This window comes from Oreochromis aureus, linkage group 20, assembly GCF_013358895.1.
Source record: "Oreochromis aureus strain Israel breed Guangdong linkage group 20, ZZ_aureus, whole genome shotgun sequence".
In the NCBI taxonomy this organism is placed as follows: domain Eukaryota; kingdom Metazoa; phylum Chordata; class Actinopteri; order Cichliformes; family Cichlidae; genus Oreochromis; species Oreochromis aureus.
In genome coordinates, this window is record NC_052961.1 from 19,411,597 (window position 1) to 19,431,185 (window position 19,589).

The 19,589-nt window shown below is 40.1% G+C and overlaps 2 protein-coding genes across 5 annotated transcripts in view; both read right to left on the reverse strand.

The window, feature by feature from the left end:
• Positions 1-10,327, reverse strand: part of LOC116325871 (homeobox protein Hox-C4a) — a 56,978-nt gene extending 46,651 nt beyond the window's left edge. For all 4 annotated transcript variants that reach the window (XM_031746929.2, XM_039604926.1, XM_039604927.1 and 1 more), the window contains exons 1-2: positions 7,693-10,327; positions 4,541-5,943 (exon numbers count right to left, since the gene is read on the reverse strand). In XM_031746929.2, coding sequence (XP_031602789.1) covers positions 5,666-5,943; positions 7,693-8,410 — 996 coding nt within the window. In that variant the 5' untranslated portion in view covers positions 8,411-10,327 and the 3' untranslated portion in view covers positions 4,541-5,665. The remainder of the gene's footprint in view (positions 1-4,540; positions 5,944-7,692) is intronic.
• Positions 10,328-14,931: 4,604 nt separating this feature from the next.
• Positions 14,932-19,589, reverse strand: hoxc11a (homeobox C11a). Its single transcript, XM_031746931.2, has 2 exons — positions 17,393-19,589; positions 14,932-15,948 (listed from the first exon to the last, which is right to left on the reverse strand). The coding sequence occupies exons 1-2, from the start codon at positions 18,261-18,263 to the stop codon at positions 15,716-15,718; spliced, it is 1,104 nt and encodes a 367-aa protein (XP_031602791.2). The 5' UTR covers positions 18,264-19,589; the 3' UTR covers positions 14,932-15,715.

Consider the following 19,589-nt stretch of genomic DNA (forward strand, 5'->3'; position numbering starts at 1 on the left):
TTCCGTGTGTGTGTGTGTGTGTGTGTGTGTGTGTGTGTGTGTGTGTGTGTGTGTGTGTGTGTGTGTGTGTGTGTGTGTGTGCGCGCGTGTGTCTGTGTCATTAATGAGAAGTAACTTCTGTTTAATTATTTCCCATCATCCATTTTGCTCTTGTGTCCGCCTTATTTTGCTATAAATAAAAAGACTGTATTTTTTTATATAACCCATTTGTTGTTTGTCGTTTCTTCTTTTTTGAGTATCTGTCCTTAATCTCTATTCTTCCAGGGCACAACTACACTTGCACCTGAAGCAGATGGTAATATACTGTCTCAGAAAATTCCTCTTTGTTGCATGGCCAAACACTGTCCTATTTTAGATCCATAACATTTTATAGAGAAACACAACCTCGTGTAGCAGATGTGACTGTTTGTGTTGACCTCATGCGCTCTAAAATCAGCAAATCAAGAGTGAAACTTGACAAATCAAAAGTATACGAGTAAAAGTTTAACTGGAGAAAAATATAGAACCCTCTGTTTGGCTTGTTTATGGGATTTGTAGTCGTCTGTGGCGCTGCTGGTCTTATTTCTGAGGTTTCAAAAAGTCTCATATCGGTCTAATAAGGATTTGTAATCTATGCAATATATGAAACCCTCTATCCAGAGACTCTCTGAGATTACAGTGAGTCTATGTTTTCATTTTACTACAGTCGTTTGTCCTTCTGACATGCAAAATAATTTCTCTAAAAAACGGCTTCTTGAATCAATGATGACAATACCACAGACTTACTATAACTCCGCCAACCTATGTACGTCAGATTCTGACATGTATCAGTTACACACATTTCCCATGGACAAAAATACACACAAATATAGGTGTTATTGCAATTTTCAAAAAGCCTATTTGTGCGGCATGAACCAAAGCCTGTGTTTGCGCGACTGCAGTGCACTGATGCTTCTTATTAATACGGACTCACTGGCATGTGATCAGTGTTTGCTACGTCAAAATACTCTTTGCCCCCGCGCTCTTAATTCAGCATCCACCTTTCAACGTAAAAAAAAAAAGGGGGATTAGATGAATACAGCAAAATGCTTCTCATGATAATATTAAAAGGGGAACTTCAGCTCAGATCATACACTTGCATGAAACTAAATCGCCGTCTGTGCAGATTGCGAATTTCTCTGTAAGTGTATCTTTATAAACCCGCAAGGTTACTCAAGCTGATATTACATCCTATGCTTATTCAGATAAAATGACTCATCTTGATTGTCAAGTGAGTCAGAACTCTGTATCTGAGTCTGCTTTTATCAGCAAAACCAGTCCGGGGAGATAATAAACAAGGATACGAGCTACGCGTTGGAACATGACCTTCTTTTTTTAGACATGCACGTTTAGTGCCAAAATGAAAGCGCATTATTTTTCCTGTTTAGAGCAGAGATACTGAAAGTAATTATTCTGTCAAATGAATGGTAAGAGCAAGATAACTAGTGCAAAATTGACAAAACATCACAAGACATCACAAGTTCTCCCTCACACACACACACAAATACGAAATAAACGCACCTCATTTCCCTTTTCCAAAATTAGTCACGTTCAAATACGACATCTAGGCAATGTTATCTATTTAAACTACAAATAAAGATAATTCAAAGAAACTATCACAATGTGTTCATAACGTCCCAAGTGCTGAATATTAAGGACCACAGAGTTGCACTATGATCTACTGAAAGGCTAAAAACTACAATAATAAAATATATATCTGTAATTCTCTTTCTGTATTGAATGGAAATTCCAAGCTAACCGCTGTACGCCAGTGTTTCAGAGAATCAATAACTGGCATTCTTATTCTAATAAATTAGCTTTAAAATTGTTTTTCAAACGCATTTTGTGTCAAAACAGCTCGTAAAGTGATCAGTTCTGAAGTTGATCAATAACGGTGCTGGTGAGTAGGCCTGTCACAGTTTATATATAAAACAGTGTGAGTCTCTCTCTTGTCCCACCCTTTTCTAAGGCCACGAGTGTCACTTATTTACAAAAAATTTATTCTATTGAGGCTTTCCTTTATAATCCATCCTGAGGCTGGAAAGCGTTACAGTTATTAAATGTCATTCAACAAATCCAAAAAAGGCGCATTTTAAGAGTCATTCCTGTACCGCACAAATTGGCAATAGAGCAGTCTTCACATTTTCCATTCCAAAGAAAGAAAGATAACGCCCCTTCTGAATTCAAACCCTAATCAATCTTCTTGGTAAAATGGTAAAAATAAAATAAATTTCGAAGTGCTCATTTTTCCTTTCTCTCATAAAATAAGCATAATGAATGTAGAAAATGACAGTAGAAAAAGGGTAAAGGGGAAACAAAGAAAGAAAGAAAAGCTGTTAGCATATTTGGTTCATGTCTGATCATGCCGGTAGCAGTGAGACATCTTGAGCTGTCCCAAAGGAAGCGGCTGTGTAAAGGCTTCAGTTCCTGTGCGCAACTACAAAGTGGAATAAATTACTTTATGTGTATATGGTTTTAGGGTGAATCTGTGCAGCTCTCGGGGCTGTTTTCGGCGCTGTAAAGTCTTTGTCAGTGCTGCATTCCAAGAAGGACACTCATTCACTGAGCTGAATGAAAGTGACTTTGGATTCCAGACTGTCTCTTCCACTGGTGCTACCGCTACAAGGAGGGGGCTGAGAAAACAAGGGGAGATAGTGACTAGCATAAACACTGGACTGCCTTTGCGAAAAAAAAAAACGTGGTGGCAAAATAAGCAGCTCTTTCATCAATAAGTTATTGTGTTTCATTGACCGCTGACGTAAGCTAAACCCCCTTTCCTGACAGATATCTGGTCGTTTCTGGTCGTTTCTTTTCTATTTTCCTTCGCGCCCTTTCATGAATTTTAACTATAATAAAACACTATTTATTGCAATACATAAAGTTTTGCCAACTATCTGTGACCGTCAGTGAGTTGTAGATTCAAACATAAATATCATTCATTTCTAAACAGGTTAGAAATGAATGGTAACTCTGATAATTTAATTAATTTAAGTGCCATTAGACCAAAAATTTACACTGAAAGTGTTGCGGGTCGACTCCAATAAAGATAGAATGTGTGTCCATTATGTTTACGAAACTTAGCCACATCACATAACAGATGAAACAGTGTAAAGCCCAGGATATTCTTCCGCAGTGGGCCGAGGAAAGAGAAAATAAAGTTTCAAACATTGTAGTAGAACCAGAGGAAACACAACTGAAAGACATAAGAGACGCAAGTCCTTTAATGCACACATACACACAAAGATTTTTGCAGGAATTTGTACTAAAAAAGTAAAATTTTCAATTTTCAATGCAAAATGTGACTAACGGAGCGATTGCTGTTTGTGTGTGTTCTAATGTATTTTAGTAAACAGTCATCAATAGCTATTGCTGGAAATGACAAAGTAGCTTTTTGTGTTGACGTTAGGGAGCCTATCCCTGCAAAGCTTGCTAGCAAATTGGAAGTTGGAACTGAACGGCATTTTGGTTATAAACACTTAAAAGAAGTTGTGCATCAGCAGAAGAAAAGAGCTCAGATGAAGTCATAGAAGTGTCAATACGCATCCATTTCCTGTTACACATTTCTCTGATAATTTGATGAGTTAAATCCACGACATATCCAGCCACCTATGATTCCTTCTATGTCATCATAAAACAGCTGAAACAACGAAACCTAAACGGACAGCCAGTGATGACAGATGCACCACAACGCAGTCTAAAACTTTACCCCATGTTGTTTACAACCTATTCTCCTTCTGAGAGCCTCTGGGAGGTTTTACAGCCCACCACAAAAATAACAGCAAAGAAAGAAAACGTCTCTGTCCAAAGTATTGCAACTCAGTTCATTTACAATGCCATTTGCGGGGACCTGTGTGACTATAGGGGGTAATTCAGCGGAAATTGTGCCCTTGATGAAGACGAACTGACGTAATCAAGGCAGTTTCTTGTTGCCGAGCCAGGAAGCCAACCCCAACAACATGAAACTACCTAAACCACGCTTCAGCTTCGCGCAAAGAGGTTTACAAAAAATCCATGGAAAGGACAATGCATGAAAAGCCAAGTGGGGATTAACACTATCCAGCTCAAAGCGAAAAGGCGAGTATGATACACACTGTGGTCTGCAATCATGCTGCTTTGTAACACCGCCTGTAGACACATTAGATGTGCCATGCCTTTTAATTGCATAGTCTCAAGAACCGCATCCATGTAATTTTGCTACTCTTCTAAATTTATAAATATTTTGTCAGCACAACGTAAATTTAGTCCATTCGTTAAGTAAACATAGCTTTATAATCCAGTCACCGTAAATCTCCAGAGCTATCATCCAAAAAACAAAAAAACAAAAAAACAATCAGCAACCAGCATCATGATTCGAGTAAGAAACTGAGTAGCAATCAGCATAACGTTGAAACAACTTCATTCAAACTATGGACCCGTGCAGGCGTGCACCGTGCGTGCCAAATGAGCTGTCAGGCAAACTTCTCTGACAGATGCGCCACACTTCCCGAAACAGGAAATAATATTACGTAAAACCGGGTCCTACCTTCACTTGCCTTCGGTAGACGCCTTCCAGATGCGCTTTGTTATCCACGTGTTTGCCGTGACGCTTGTTATTATTGTCACTGGAGCCGTCGCGGTCGCTGTCCCTTTATCCACCATCCTCCTTATCTCCTGCGCCCATGAAGCTCCACTATCCCCGGGGTTGGAGGCGCCCGTTCCTGCCAGCCCAGCGCCTCTCGGCTGGGTCCTGCACACTGCAGTCTCTGCTGTGTGGATTAGCCCTCCTCCACACACACCTTTAAACGCATCTTTACTGCTGCAGCACATTATATTTGCAGATCATAAAATCCACCCCCAACGCTTTCCAGGGCGAACCTGACATTAGAATTTTATGACCTTGACTTACTGTGGTCACCTGGATAATATTTAAATCAACGTTATGGTCTCTCACTTCTATTAAAACTGCCATGATCTCCTTCTCTCATCCGCAGTGTCTCTCCCTCCCTCTCATTTTCATTACTATGCTAGGGGAAGGACAAAGTTGGAAATAGCTTTTTATCTAATTCGCCCTCCTTTCTTTCTTTTTATTGTTTTGGAATCGTTCGCCATGACATAGCTTAATATCATCGCATGCATGCACATTACGCACCAAGGAAGAAGCAGCAGCACAAGTGGCATTTCATTCATTGAAGCTCAAGTGAAACTGCTTACATGCCACTAGTTATTTATAGGCTGCATGAATATCGCCTCCTCCTTTCCTTTGGTTCATGTTATATTACAATTAAAATTACAAGCTAATAGCACCTTACTGTTCCAGTGTCGCTACAACTTTTTATCTGGAAAACTCAGGTCTGGTCTGCAAGTTGCAGCGTTTAGATCGTTCATATAGGAAGGCACGATGTGTGCACGTGTGCTTATTGTGCACATAAAGAGAAGATCACTTAATAATTATTGGATGTATCACTTATAGACACATGCATGTCTGTTGATATCTTTGCCTGTCCTGTCTATGTGCGTGATTTGGATGTGATGCATGACGTGTGTGTGTGTGTGTGTGTGTGTGTGTGTGTGTGTGTGTGTGTGTGTGTGTGTGTGTGTGTGTGTGTGTGTGTGTGTGAATATCTGTGTGGGGTTTTTTGTTGTTTTGTTTTTTTTGTTAAATATCTGCTCAGGAGTAGTTGTAGACTGCACTCTGTTCCCTTTCTCGGCTCTCCCTGTTGAGCTTCTTGAGCTTCATGCGTCTGTTTTGGAACCAGATCTTGACCTGTCTGTCGGTCAGGTTGATACTCCGGCTGATCTCCAGGCGGCGCTCCCGAGACAGATACATGTTGAACAAGAACTCCTTTTCCAGCTCCAGCGTCTGATGCTTTGTGTAGGGACAGCGCTTCTTCCTTCCACTTTTGGCTTTTAACCAGCTTCCCGTTGTCTTTTCCGCGGACAAATCATCTATCGGAGCGAGAGAAATAGGACATTGAGCAAACAGGCGGCCAAATCGCGACATTTTGCGCGGATATTTTCAAGGCGTTGATCAGTACAGTAGATGCTAGGTACACGCCCACATCTTCTAAATTCACATTCAATACCGTTCAAAGAAATCCAAATTAGTAGTTTAGGAGAGCAGCTTCACCTGGGTGCTTCACCTCCGCTCTCCCTCGAACAAATGAACTAGATCGAACATCGCACCTTTTCTAACAACTCCTACTGCTTGCAAATTGCTCCTGTAAGATGTACAACTATAATTAGATCGAATCAAACGAGGGTGTGCAGGCACTTCCTTTGTCTATGTTGGACCTCAGACTCCCATAAAATTTTATTACCTTTGCACACCGGAGCCAGATATATTTTTTTTTTCAGGTTCATCTTAAAACAAGAGGCGGTCTCTGCAGCATAATACCAGATTTAGATGGGGAAAAGGACAAAGAAACAACGCATCGAAGTACCGGCAGCGGCAAAAATCATACTGCTGCTCTGCACACTCACTTAATTTCTTGATTAGCTCGCAGACTCTAGGGAATAACTCCTCTGTGAACCCCCCCCCACACACACACACACAAGCAGGTTATTGTAATAATTACCTTAATGTGAACAGTCGCTGTGTGCCCCACGCTTAATCATTACCAAAACATTTAATTCCGTAATTTAATTCTCACATACCCACACACACACACACACACACACACACACTCCCCCTCCCAAATCCAAATATACACAAACGTAGACCCCACAGCATCGTCCAATTAAATTAAAAATAAAAGCATAGTGTTTATCTTCATGTATAAATAACAAGGTGAAATTAACTTTAAATAGGCGAATGAAAAATACGTAATAACTTTAAGAATTATTACGGGTGTTATACCAGTGCCACTACTAATACTACTAATACTAATACTGCTGCTTTTACTATAACTACTAATACTACCAATAATAATAACGATAATAATAATAAGAAGAAGAAGAAGAATAACCAGAAATACTACAAAAAAAAAACAGATGGTGGTCTTTCAGAGTTAATTTGCCTCTGCATATTTTGTCAAATTAACGTGTCAGCTTTCTTTCCTTAAAAGGACAAATGTTGTCCAAAGTGTCCTTTTAATTTAAATGTTTTAAGCACGCTGTAAAAATTTGTGGAATTTCACGAGTTTACATTCTGTCCATTATTATTATTATTATTATTATTATTATTATTATTATTATTATTATTATTATTATTATGTGAGATTCTTCTCAATGGGTCGACCTTTGGGTCGAAAAGTTTAAAACTTTAGAGGTAACCCGTACAATTTAATACTGGCTCAATGCCACAGTTTTGAGGTATGATATTGTGCTGTTACTTCTGTCAATAAATAACCAGAGCTTGTATGAAAGCGAGAGAGAGAGGGGAGGGGGGGAGTGTGTTTATGCTAATGATAACTGCCCATCTCACGTTGTCACATTAATGGAAAGGTGTTAAATGCCACGAGCACCGTACCCCCTCCTAGGCGAGGCTATCAAATCCCCATACAGACCATATGACTGATATCAAACACAACGCTACATTAAAGTTATTAATTATTGCATCTGTGCAATCCTTTTAGTAACACCGTCAACAAACCGCCTGCGTGTGCGCGTGAGCATTGTATTTACACATATGCACGTGTCTGAGTTAAATTTGGGGGAGGGGGATGAGGTGGGGGTGGGCGTAAATTAGCATTCTACCTTTTAATTCCCCGTCCGAGATATCTGTGCAGCTGTCACTCTTGGCCTTCTCTTCCTTCCTGCTCTGACTCTCCTCTGTTTTGGAAACCTCTCTCGCTGTCTCTTGCGACGCTTTGCTGCGACTTATTGTCGATTCTGCTGATGGTTCAACAGATGTCGCCAAGTGGGTCAGAGAGAAACTGGAGGGGAACTGCCGGCCATCCTGTGGCGGCCTCTCTCCGCTGTACACCTGGAAACATCCGCTGGAAGAGGAGGCAGTTTGCTGAGGCCGGCAGCTATTGTCCCCAAGCCGGATGTAAGTGGCTGACTCTGTTGTCTGTTTCCCCTTATTGCTGTCATCCTGGTAGAGGCAACAAAACGCCTCCTCTTTGACGCTGCCCATTGGAAAAGAGCAGGGTTGTAAACACTGGGCAACAGGTTGCTCGTCCCTGGAGGTTTTGGAGCCTGGGGTCCATGTGGCCAGTTGTGTTGACAGGTAGGCCTCATCCTGGAAGCCGCTGAGCGACACACCGCCCGGAGTAAGACCCTCGTCTCCCTTCGAGAGTGAAGACAGTCCAACCTTCCCACTGTTTCTCATCACTGAATATCCGTACTCTGCAGCTGAGTGGATGTACATTCCGGGGTTGCTGGAATAACCCTCACCCCTGAAGGAAGATGATCCTCCCATTAAGGAATCCATGAGGAAGTTACCGGGAGCTATGTTATTCGGACATGACATTTTTGCATTTGGCAAAACAGTAATCGTTTGGTGTGTTCCACTGGTCTAAACTACGGGATTCTCCGGGAGAAAAATGACAGTAGGATGCTGACATCTTTTGGAGGGGGGTGCAAAAATATCAGTAACATAATTATGGATGCTCGGAGACATGTCATGTGAGTTTCAGACCAATAGCTGCGTGGAAGTGGCCTTGATGCTCCAGACTGACGTGACGTCAGCGCGGTCAAGTTGGGAAGAGCAAGGGGTTTTTGGTAGAGCAAGAGCGCCACCTAGTGACTATCTGGGGGTCAGACCAGCAGGCCCATACCAGGAAGAACAAAGGACGGCAGCTCTGCAGTGATTTTAAAGGCTCTTACTACGTGGCTTTTGGATGTTTTATTTCTAGTTCAGCACAAACCTTTAGATGCTTCAAAGCAAATTAACTCAGCCATGCCTCGAGTTTCCTTTCGCCTGGGAGCTTATGCTGTGGTGATGAAGCCGACTGGATTTGATCCAAATGGTACAATTTGTGTATTTTCTTTTTGTTTGCTTCTTTTTAAAACTCCAACCGCTTTCTTGTTGTTACAGGTTTAGCGAGAAAAGCTGTAAGCGGGTAAGAAGATGTGTTGTCTTTTAAAGAAAGCCTCAGCAGGAATGAGAACATTTTTTTACGGTTGTAAATTTAAAGAAATAGTTCAGATGAATGTGTGGAGCAGCCCAAAAAGTAATTGGCCAGGGTCTTTTTTCTTTTTCTTTCTTTTTGCTTTTGACCTGCTTAATATAAGACTGTGGTCTTTTGGAAAAGCCTTTTGCTGATTTTGTAGCATTACCACCATAATTAGGATTCTCTGATTATTAATTTGGATTTGTTTTTGTATTACCATTGTGCTCCAACTGAAATGTACCAGAATTCATTAAACTAATCATAATAATAATGCCACATCTTTTCAAAGCAATTGGTCAACTTTAACTAGACTGAAATAACCAATGAAGCAGCACTTAGCTGTTTAACGGGGTTATAATGGGTTCAACTGTACGGGGAAATTGCAAATGGATGGCCTACGAGGATATTTATGTTGTGATGTACAGAATTATATTAAGTGTCTTTTACGTATATATAGCCGAACAAATAGGTATTTGCTTAGTTGAGCACATATATTATTTCTATAAATGTTTCAATTCCTTTGCGCATGTTTGGGTGTGTTATTATTACTAATTTAACTGTATTTTAATTGTTTGTTGTTTTGCTTTGTTTTTTATTATCATTATTATTATCATCATTATTTCACACGCAGAGTAGCAGTGGAAGAAAGTATTTGAAAATAATTTCCTCCACTCAAAATATGATCTTTAAAAGTGTTTACGCACAGAAATCACGTTTTTATGTGATTTTTTCTTTTCCTCTGTCCTCAAAGCTAATTAGATAATGTCTAAATTACAGTTATCATGTAAAATGCATAACTAAAAACATGACGTTTTATTCAACAAAGTAGAATAAACCAAATATAAATGTAGGCTGTTGTGCAACTTTCGTATCACGTAATTTAAAGCCTAAATTAAAAGCCAGAAGAACAACAGCGTTATATTTTGTACCCTAGGATTGAAACTTAACCGTAGTTTAGCTAGACTGGTTAATGTTGTTGAAATTTCCTCGTTAACATAAAAAAAAGTTGTCCAAAACGAGTTAGACCTGATACTGGCGGCTTTTGAGCATATTGTGAATTTCAGCAACTGTAAAACTTGGCTGCTAAAGCAGGCTATGTTTAAACGCTTTAACATGTTTGTTAAAATGCTTTAACCACGGAGAGGGTTAGCCTGCTTGTTTACTCTGTGAGAGCAAATGCACGCGAGGTTGTGTTTCCAGTTCAGAATCATTTCCAAAGGCAAGGGCAACATATTTTGTATCACTTTGGTTGTTTTTTTGCCCTTTTTACACACACACACACACATATATATATATATATATACATATATATATATATATATATATATATATATATATATATATATATATATATATATATATATACACACACACACACACATATATATAGTCAATGTAAGTGAAATAAATACTCAGACTAAATGATGGTCGTCTTGTGGTCTTTTCCAAACGTGCCGTAATCATGAAGAAAAATTACACTGGTGCAAGACAAAAATCTTGGCTGTGTGGATACATTACTGTAGTGAAAGTGTTCATCAAACACCTCAGCGTAAAAACAATACCCTGGTGTTTAGCAGTGAGGAGACAATATAGACAATATGGAGAATGAATAGAAATGTAGCCCATTTTTACATCTAAAAATTGTGTAACAAAGGCAGGTTTTTGCTTCATAGAAGGACACAATACCTACACGTTATATTGTCAGCTCATTTCACAAAGTCACACCACTGACAAACACGCACAAAAATGCTTTATGACACATTCCCACCTAGCCCGCAGGCTAACAGCGACTCAGCACAAAGCCTGAAACAGTCACGAGTAAAAGCAAATTATATGCACACTAGTTAGATTTAATAACAGACGCGTTTCACAAAAGAGAGATAGAAACCTCGCAGACCTGGCATTGCAGAAGAGTGCATACTGGCGTGATTTATCTGAAATGATAAAGTAAAATGACACAACGCCTGTTGTTATGGTAGTACCCAAAATGTGTGCTGGGTGCCACAGATGGGACAGTAATGTGCTGCTGCAGAGCTTCCAGCAGCATGGAAAATGTGCAGTGATTTCACAAACCAGTCATGGAAATTGTGTTTGAGGCTATAATGACAGAAAAACACGAGCGTATGACTTGATTGTTTTTTGTTGTTTTATTTTTTCCTACAACAGAATGCACATTGATCCTGCACGTGATGACAGAAGAGCTCAAGTCGAAACAATCAGATTTGTGTGACTGTGATTATCATAAGCTAGAAGTGAGGGAAGCTAACTGTTGTGAACTACTTTGCCTTAGAGCCCAAAGATTGCGGTAGTTAAAGCATAGCTATGTAGCAGGGTTATTATCCCCACATTTATGCTTTTCTTAAAGAGAAACTGAGGAAAACTTTCAATGGACATGCATTCTTCTCTGCTTCCATAACAGAATGTTTTTTGTTTACACAGATCCATTTCTCCCATGGAAACGCGAGAACCGCCTTATTTTCCAATAAATGGTCCCTGAAAATTTCATGATTTTTTTTTTTTTTTTTTTTTTATTTTTTTTTTTTTTCTTTTTTGCGAGACGCCTAAAGCCAGCTTTTGTCGTCTGGCAAAACATTTTTAAGAAAAAGCGCCTTCCCCCAACACACACACACACACACACACTTAACTGTGACTGTTTTTTTTTTTTTTTTTATCATGGTCTTTACACTTGTCTAAACTTCAGCCAGCAACCAACACTAAATCATCTATAACTTATTGCAAACCTGGAGGCTGTTATGATAATGCCAGCAGGTATGGGTGTTGAATGCTGCTAGAAAGCCTACATGGTAGCGGGTTTCCTGCACTAATCAGGAGCCACTGGAGCGACATAACTAATTTGCTCCTGGCGGCCACTTTAAAATATCTTTCCAGTTGGAAGTAAGCAGGCTGTGCTTTGTGAGCTCTTTCATGCTGTTGTCCACTCCGTGCGTAACTTCAAATTTATGGTGCCAGGATCATGCAAGCGCTTAATTAAATAGCAAAGCGATAACCACCGTCAAAGTACAGCAGGATTACATTATTACCTTTTACCGAATACCTTACACCAGATGCCATGTGCATGGGATTTAAACTTTCGATAAGTTTTACCAAACTAATTTTGGTGACAACAATCCATAAATGGCAGCCTAAAAGCGCTAATGTAAATGAAGGCGCTTTGCAAGCTAGTTGGTTGCAGCAATAGGGGCTCGTTTTACAGCGACGAACTGTTTTATGGCCCAATAGAACCGGTTAGGTGCTGAGATGTAAGTACAACATCATAGTATAAAAGCATTCAATAGCCTATAATCACTTGATGAGGATTTGCAGGAGGCGGGTAACAAAATACCACCTCATACTTAGAAGAAAAATAAAGCAAATTTAAAGTCAGAACAGTTTATAAATGATAACAGTAAAAAAAAGTAAATGCCTGCCTTAAATTTGTAACAAAATAGAAGAAAAAAATTAACCAAAAAAAGGGAAATGTAACAGTTTTTCCCCTGTATTTAAATGTTTTTATTAACTTTTTACTTTTTTACTGGTGTGAAATGTTTTTCTTTTTTCTAAGTTTATGAGGGAAAAAGACACACACACAAACACACACACACATAACGAAGACACCCTCTACCCGGTGTTATTTTATAATTTACTTTTTGTGCAGAATAAATAAAAACATGATCTTATTAACAGTTTTCTGGCACAAAAATATTACTTATTATGTAGGCGAATTAAATTATTTTCCTCGTGCATAATAATGGACCCAGGCTACATCGTCTCCATTCTCCTTCCTCTGCTCTAAATGAAACAAACCGCCATGTTTTTCTTCACCGCAACACTCAAGTGCACAAGCCAGACTGACACATGGCAGGAGCCGCATTCCAGCACAGTGGACTGTCCTTCTGTCACACATAGCCAAAAGTGATGTCTGCTACTACAACAACTAATAATACTACAGTGATGTCACCGAGGCATCTATATCAGGAAACGTTTTCAAGATCCCGTTGAGGAAACAAAACAGTTCAGAGGCCGGGAGAGTCCTGGCCCCCGTGTGGCTGAGAGACAACATTTGCAGGAGACTCTGCAGCACTCTCTGTTAGTGAAGTTGGGTGTTGGAGAAACCTACAAATTACCACGTCACTGTCCCAGGGCCAAGGTTGGTGGGTGTGGCGAAGAGGGGCTGGTATAGCCTTGATCTGGTCGGCTAGCGTGCTTCGTCTTTCTTGAGTCAGAACAGCCCCCTGTCATCCCTGATGATATACTAAGACGGGCAGATTAAGTCTGATTTCACTTCATGCAGATAAAATACTTTACTTTCTAAAGAGACGCACAAAAAAGCGCCGGTCATCCCTTTTACTCCCCCCCACCTTTTTTCCACTTTAAACCGTTTTTAACTTGGAGGAAAAACCTTATTTCCGAACATAACCAAAATCACACCAATGGGAGGAAACACAACAACATGCAAACGGTGCTGTAATATTTCTGTTGACCAGAACAGCCCGTGCAGTCTTTTGTTAACTCAAGAATCAAAGGGTAGATTGACTCACAAGGACCACACACCCACGCACTCACAAACCGTCATGTTTGCACTTACAGAACCTCCCATTACGACAAACACACTGGGACAGCCACACACCAGCACGTTTTCTTTTCGTAGAGAATACAAATCCAGATCTACAGTTTACACCAAAATGTTTTAAAACGCCTCATGCGTGAAAACGTATACATTTTACAAGGACAATAAAGTGTATTTACTGGACGTGCTAAAGCTGGCAAAGTTACCTGCTGTAGTTTAATGCGAAGGGTCAAAGTTGTTCTCTGTACACATTCCATTTTCTGTTCCCACTCACTCTTATTGGCCCATTCCGCCGCTGCACACATTTCCGGGCTAAAGGGGCTCCTTGATTCCACTTTATTGCATCGGGTTAAAGGTGAAGGCCTTGACATTATGGAAGTTCAAAGACTACATTTAATTATAAATTGTACTTAATGCACACGTGCAATCATCATGCGCATATGTTTAGCGTACACGCACACAAACTAAACACACATGCGCTCACATAAGCCACACACCCGGAAAAAAATAATATATATATATATATATATATATATATATATATATATATATATATATATATATATATATATATATATATATATATATATATATATAGATATATATATATATACATAGCAGTCTAGCATAGTTTGCTCAATGCAGGGGGGTGTATGTTTCACAGACATGAGACAGACATAGACCGAGTTCACGTCGAAACCTCTTTGCAATGTTCTTCGGACATGTAGTCCTGCTTGTTTACTATTTACTGCGGAAGTGAACGCCATTTCCCCCGAACAGACGGTGCAATTAAGAGAAAAAATAGGCATTTAGTGCCTGTGTCTTTATGGCAGTGTCTAGACTACAAGAGTGGCGATTCCATTTAGTGGGCACTAAAAGAGGTTATCATTGAACCCTTCTTCTCTACATTTCTAAGATCTGAGCTTTACCTCTCTCTCTTTTTTTAACAGTTATGCTAAAATTTAAACATAATCCTTTTTACACCGGTGTAACCTTAAAATTGTCAAAAAGCCCTCAAGTGTAGCCCCTAGACACTATTCCTTATTTTCCCAATCGCCACCAAATCCACCGCACCAAATGCGTGTAGCGTCGTGAACTGGCAATTAACACAAGTTTAAAGTGTGCACATGTTATGTGTGCAAGCCAGCAGCCTTAGGTTATACACACATTTATGAGCAGTTGGTATTTCCAAAAGGTTTTGACTCACGACCAAGGCAAAGTAACAAATATTGCGCCTGTTAAGAATAAATGTACACAGAACCACTGGTAAGGGTAGTAATTAAAAGGACAAACAGCACACAGTCATTGTGATTTGCCTATAGGTTTTCTGTTTATTTCATAGGTATTATGTTAATGATACACAGGCCGACAATCTGCTCCTCCTCTCTGGAATCGAAAGCAGCAACGTTTTAAGCAAATAATTTAACAAGTGTTGGCGTTAAAGCTGTTAGAGTTGAATGGGCACTGTACTGAAAAAATAGCAGCAGGGATAGCAGAAAGGAAATTCAACATACGGTTATTTACAGTCATGATAGCACATTGCATAGGCTACTCTGTACAGGGGGATATACTTTTTTTCACAGATTGGACGTCACAGTTCTCAATGGCGAAATATGCACCTTAATTAAAGATTTCCTATAATTTGTTCGTACTCCGTTAGAGAAATAATTAGATGAGGATAAGCTATATACAAAGACCAGAGCTGGGGAAAGAGCTAAAAGTTGTCTGCGCAATAAAGGATTCAAAATGCTTGTTATATTTCATATTGTTTTTAACAAATATGTCAACAATAGAATAAACACAATGAAGAATCATGATAAATAGAGGGACATATTCAAGAACAGCATATAAATGATTATTCTAATAGTGTAGGCCTTTTTCTGGGGACCAGCTAGGAATTCAACGCCGCCCGTAGGGCTATAAGAAAATGGCGATTTTTATCCCATGCAGGCCTATTTCTGCCACTGTCCACTTTAGCATTGCACTGTTGGTGATGTGGGCTGCCTTAGAAAATGGGTATGCCCACAGTGACAACTCAGTGAGATAAGAGGGGGCCTAAATGCCACCGTCCAAGACTGTGACACTCTGCTCCTGCTCACAATAGGGGATTTCCAGAGAAGTACTGGAGGCGATCTCTGCTCAGCTTCTTCTCTTTCATTCTTCTATTCTGAAACCAAATTTTAACCTGGCGATCGGTGAGGTTTAACATTCGGGAAAGTTGAAGCCTTTTCTCTTTGTTGATGTAAACGTTAAAGAAGAATTCCCGCTCCAGCTCTCGAATCTGAAACTTGGAATATGGACACCGCTTCTTCCTTGTTCGAGGAGCGCCTGGAGAAGAAATAAAAGTGAAAAATAAAATTCAAAATAAAGTCGAGCTGTCACGGAAAATGATCAGCGGCGTTACATTAATTGACAACAACAGTTATGCGTTTTTAAAGGGGTCACGGGAAGCTTAAGTGCTGAAGAGGCGACAGACTTGCCAGATGCTAAGAATTCAGTTTCAGTGGCATTAGTACTGATAACATTTCAGCCAGCTTTCATCTAGTGAACTGGCTGGAGCTATCAGATAAACCAACCATAAAGAGTGTTAAATATCCGAATCGCTTGGAGTAAATAATATCAACTTACAGCCTTTAAGTACGTGTTTATCTGTTATAAATATACAACAACAAAAGTATTTCACCGCACTATATGCGCCACATTCCCCTGGAGCTAAACTAACAATTTACACAATCTTTTGGCAGTGGGTTTAAATGCACTGCCCTTGCCTGCAATGCCATACCAAGACCTCTGTGGCCCTGTAACTTCTTATCAAACAGGTGACCAGGGAAATGTGTGTGTTTTTTTATTGTTTTTTATGTGTGTGTGAAAGAGGGCTAAACACCGGTCTCAGCTTGTATCTGTTCCCTAGCTGAGCTAAAACAATGCACATGAGGCTAAATGTGTTTTGAACACAAGCACCAAATCTCTAAAATTTCCTTTTAAAAACAAAATCCATTTTTTTTTTTTTTTTTTTAGATGAAGTTAGTCATTAATAGAAATGGCAGGCGACCTCATGCAACTCATTAGGAGAAAAGAAGCCTAATGTGCGGAAGGAAACATGCACATTAATGAATTTAAGCTTTTTCCAGCGGCTTGTGGGGAAGTGGAATAATGTGCAGACCTATGCAGTATCCACATACAAAGGAAAACACGATTAAGCCTGCTAGTAAATGAAGGAAACGCTTCTAATCTATCATTAGATAGATAGATAGATAGATAGATAGATAGATAGATAGATAGATAGATAGATAGATAGATAGATAGATAGATAGATAGATAGATAGATAGATAGATAGATAGATAGAACGCATTTAACCGTAAAGTGTGTAATACTCTTTGCAGCTTGTCTTTTGCGAGCAAACCCTGTACTAAAAGAAAATTCACAAGACGCCAAAAGCAATGTTCTGCCCAATTGGTTTTTACTCTCGACAGCCCAACGAGAAAATCCCTTAAAATGCCCAACGCAAGTTCATGATCAAAGTTAACATTTGTCACAATAGCTCTCTCTTAAAAATTTCACAGACTCTCACCATAGAGGCGTCTGTGTATAACATCCCCCTTTTTTCAAAGCGCTTTCCCATCGTAAAAATTCTTCTCGTTGCAAGAAAGAGCTTTGTAGGGTTATAATAAAATCGTTTGAATGCTTATAAAACTCCACATAAAATCTGACCGACAAAACACCGGGCTAGTCCCCTTAACCTTCCCCCATTTTACAGCTCGGTATACCTACTCGAGTGGCTGCTCTTGCTGGTGTTGCCGTCCTTGGTTGTTGCAGAGGAAGACGTACATGAGCCTGAATTTGTGTGTTCCTCCTCATCTTCTGGGTCTTTTTCCTGCTCCGCGGCTCCGGGTACAGACGCTGTGGGCTGCTGCTGCTGTTGCTGCTGCTGTTGGGAGTCGCTTTCCAGTTTTCCCCCTTCGCTCTTTTGTAAACAATTGTCTGACTGATTGTCCGTGCTGCTGCAGTACGCCGTCTCAAAAAAGCGATCGAAACCTTGCGGGAGGACATTGTTTTTCCCCACGCCGGAATAAAAACCTGTGGAAGGGTGATTGGAGCCCGGGTGGGTGTGATGGTGATGGTGGTGGCTGTACACGCTCTCGTTCTTCATAAGCATTTCTGTCATGGTGGATGGTGGAAGACAGTCTCTATGCACCAGATCCTCTCCCGAGTAGCACGACGCATAGTTGCTTCTGTGGTGCCATTTACTAGCAGGGTCCAAGCCGTAAGAAACTTCCCGTACCGGCTGCACTTGAGACAGATTTGTGGAATAGGGGTAGCTGATTTGTCTGGACGGGGCCTGTGGAAGAAACGAGGAGACGGCAGAAAACTCGGGGACGTAGTAGGTGCAGCTGGGGAGGTAGATATTGGACGCACAGCCCGTCCTGTCCCCAAACTCGGATGTCCGGTCTTTGCGCGTCTGGGAGCAGAAGTTGCCCAGATTCACCGAGTTAAACATCTTTCTCTCTCTCTCGTGCTCCGTACTATAGATAGATGTTTTGGATAGGAGCTGCAGCAGAAGGGAAAAATTTGGGAAGGCGAGATGACGCGCAATCCGTCTAAGTCGCCCCGCAGACACGTGATCGAAAGTAGATATTGTCATATATCAATTTGGAAGAGTTGGATGTGTAGGAGTGGTTGGCTTTAGGTAAGATCGAGGAGGTTCAAACGAATAATTTCCAAACACCACGGGAGCACTAAGAAAACCAGTAACAGATTCGTGTTTGTTGGCTTATGACAATTAGAAAGATATGTGCTGTGCATGTTTATGTTTATGGGCTGCTGGTAGGCTAGCTAAACAGCTACAGCTCCTTAAAAAGGCATAGCACAAACTGCAGAGTCCACTCAATGGCATGCTTTTCATAGTGTTATGGCGTTTTACAGGTAAGATTATTACAATTAATATTATCATTGCAATAATTATACTCTCACGAGTTAGTACTACTGGATTGCTAGCAATGTAAATGTGTTGATCAATGAATTGCAAATTATGAATACTGATCTTGCACACAACACAAAATAAAGGAGGATAGTGGTTAGCAATCACAGAGAATATAGCCCATATAAAGCATAAGCCCGTTAAAAAGCAGCCCCGTGAGCTCAGTCAGCGCTTCAGTATTTATAAAAAAGTTGCACAAATCACAGCAAATGATTCGTCTTTTTATGCTTTTTAAGAAGATCATGACCTATTATTTGTTTGTGATGCATTTCCACTCGTAAGTCCTTATCCGAGTTCGCTGCACATAAAATCGTGATTAATAAACAGATGTGTGAATCATTCCTGGTTATGTTTTTAAAATTATGCAGCAGCCTATTGCATTACTTTGCCGTTCAGTTATTTAGGGTTCATCAAATGAAAAACGGGGTAGGAAACCGTAATTACACTACAAGGTGAAGATGAAACAGCGGTTATGCAACGTACAATCCACTACATGCATTTTGGTTGAGCAAGTTATTCGGTCCACACCAATTATTTCATTTGACTCTGGATAGTGACAGAGTTCATAGAAAACAATCAGACAATTCAAGACCTTGATCCTGGAATCCCTGCAGGACCATGGGCCACGCATCTAACCCAGACCAAAAATGTGCCCCAATATATATAAACACACACACACACACACACACACACACACACACACACACACACACACACACACACACACACACACACACACAAATAATTAGTACCTCAAATGACTGGCTTTAGTATTACTCCAGTTTGGAGTGGTTATTGGCAGCATTCCTCAGAATATTCAATGTGTTGAATAGCTTTATAAGTTTGGAAAAGGTGTGGTTGGACTTTATTGGCATAAAAATCTTTCTATAAGTATCTATAAGATGCAGAGCAGAGCAAGTATTAGTCTTTTCAGTAATGCACTGCGCTACTTAAAGGCCTATTGACCGAGTAGTAGGAGTGCATCCGACG

Coding starts and splice junctions, on each gene's coding strand:
- hoxc11a (XM_031746931.2), bottom strand. CDS start 18,263: ATGACAATATCTACTTTCGATCACGTGTCTGCGGGGCGACTTAGACGG. Junction 15,949..17,392: donor CAGCAAGAGCAGCCACTCGA/GTAGGTATACCG, acceptor TTTCTTCTCCAG/GCGCTCCTCGAACAAGGAAG.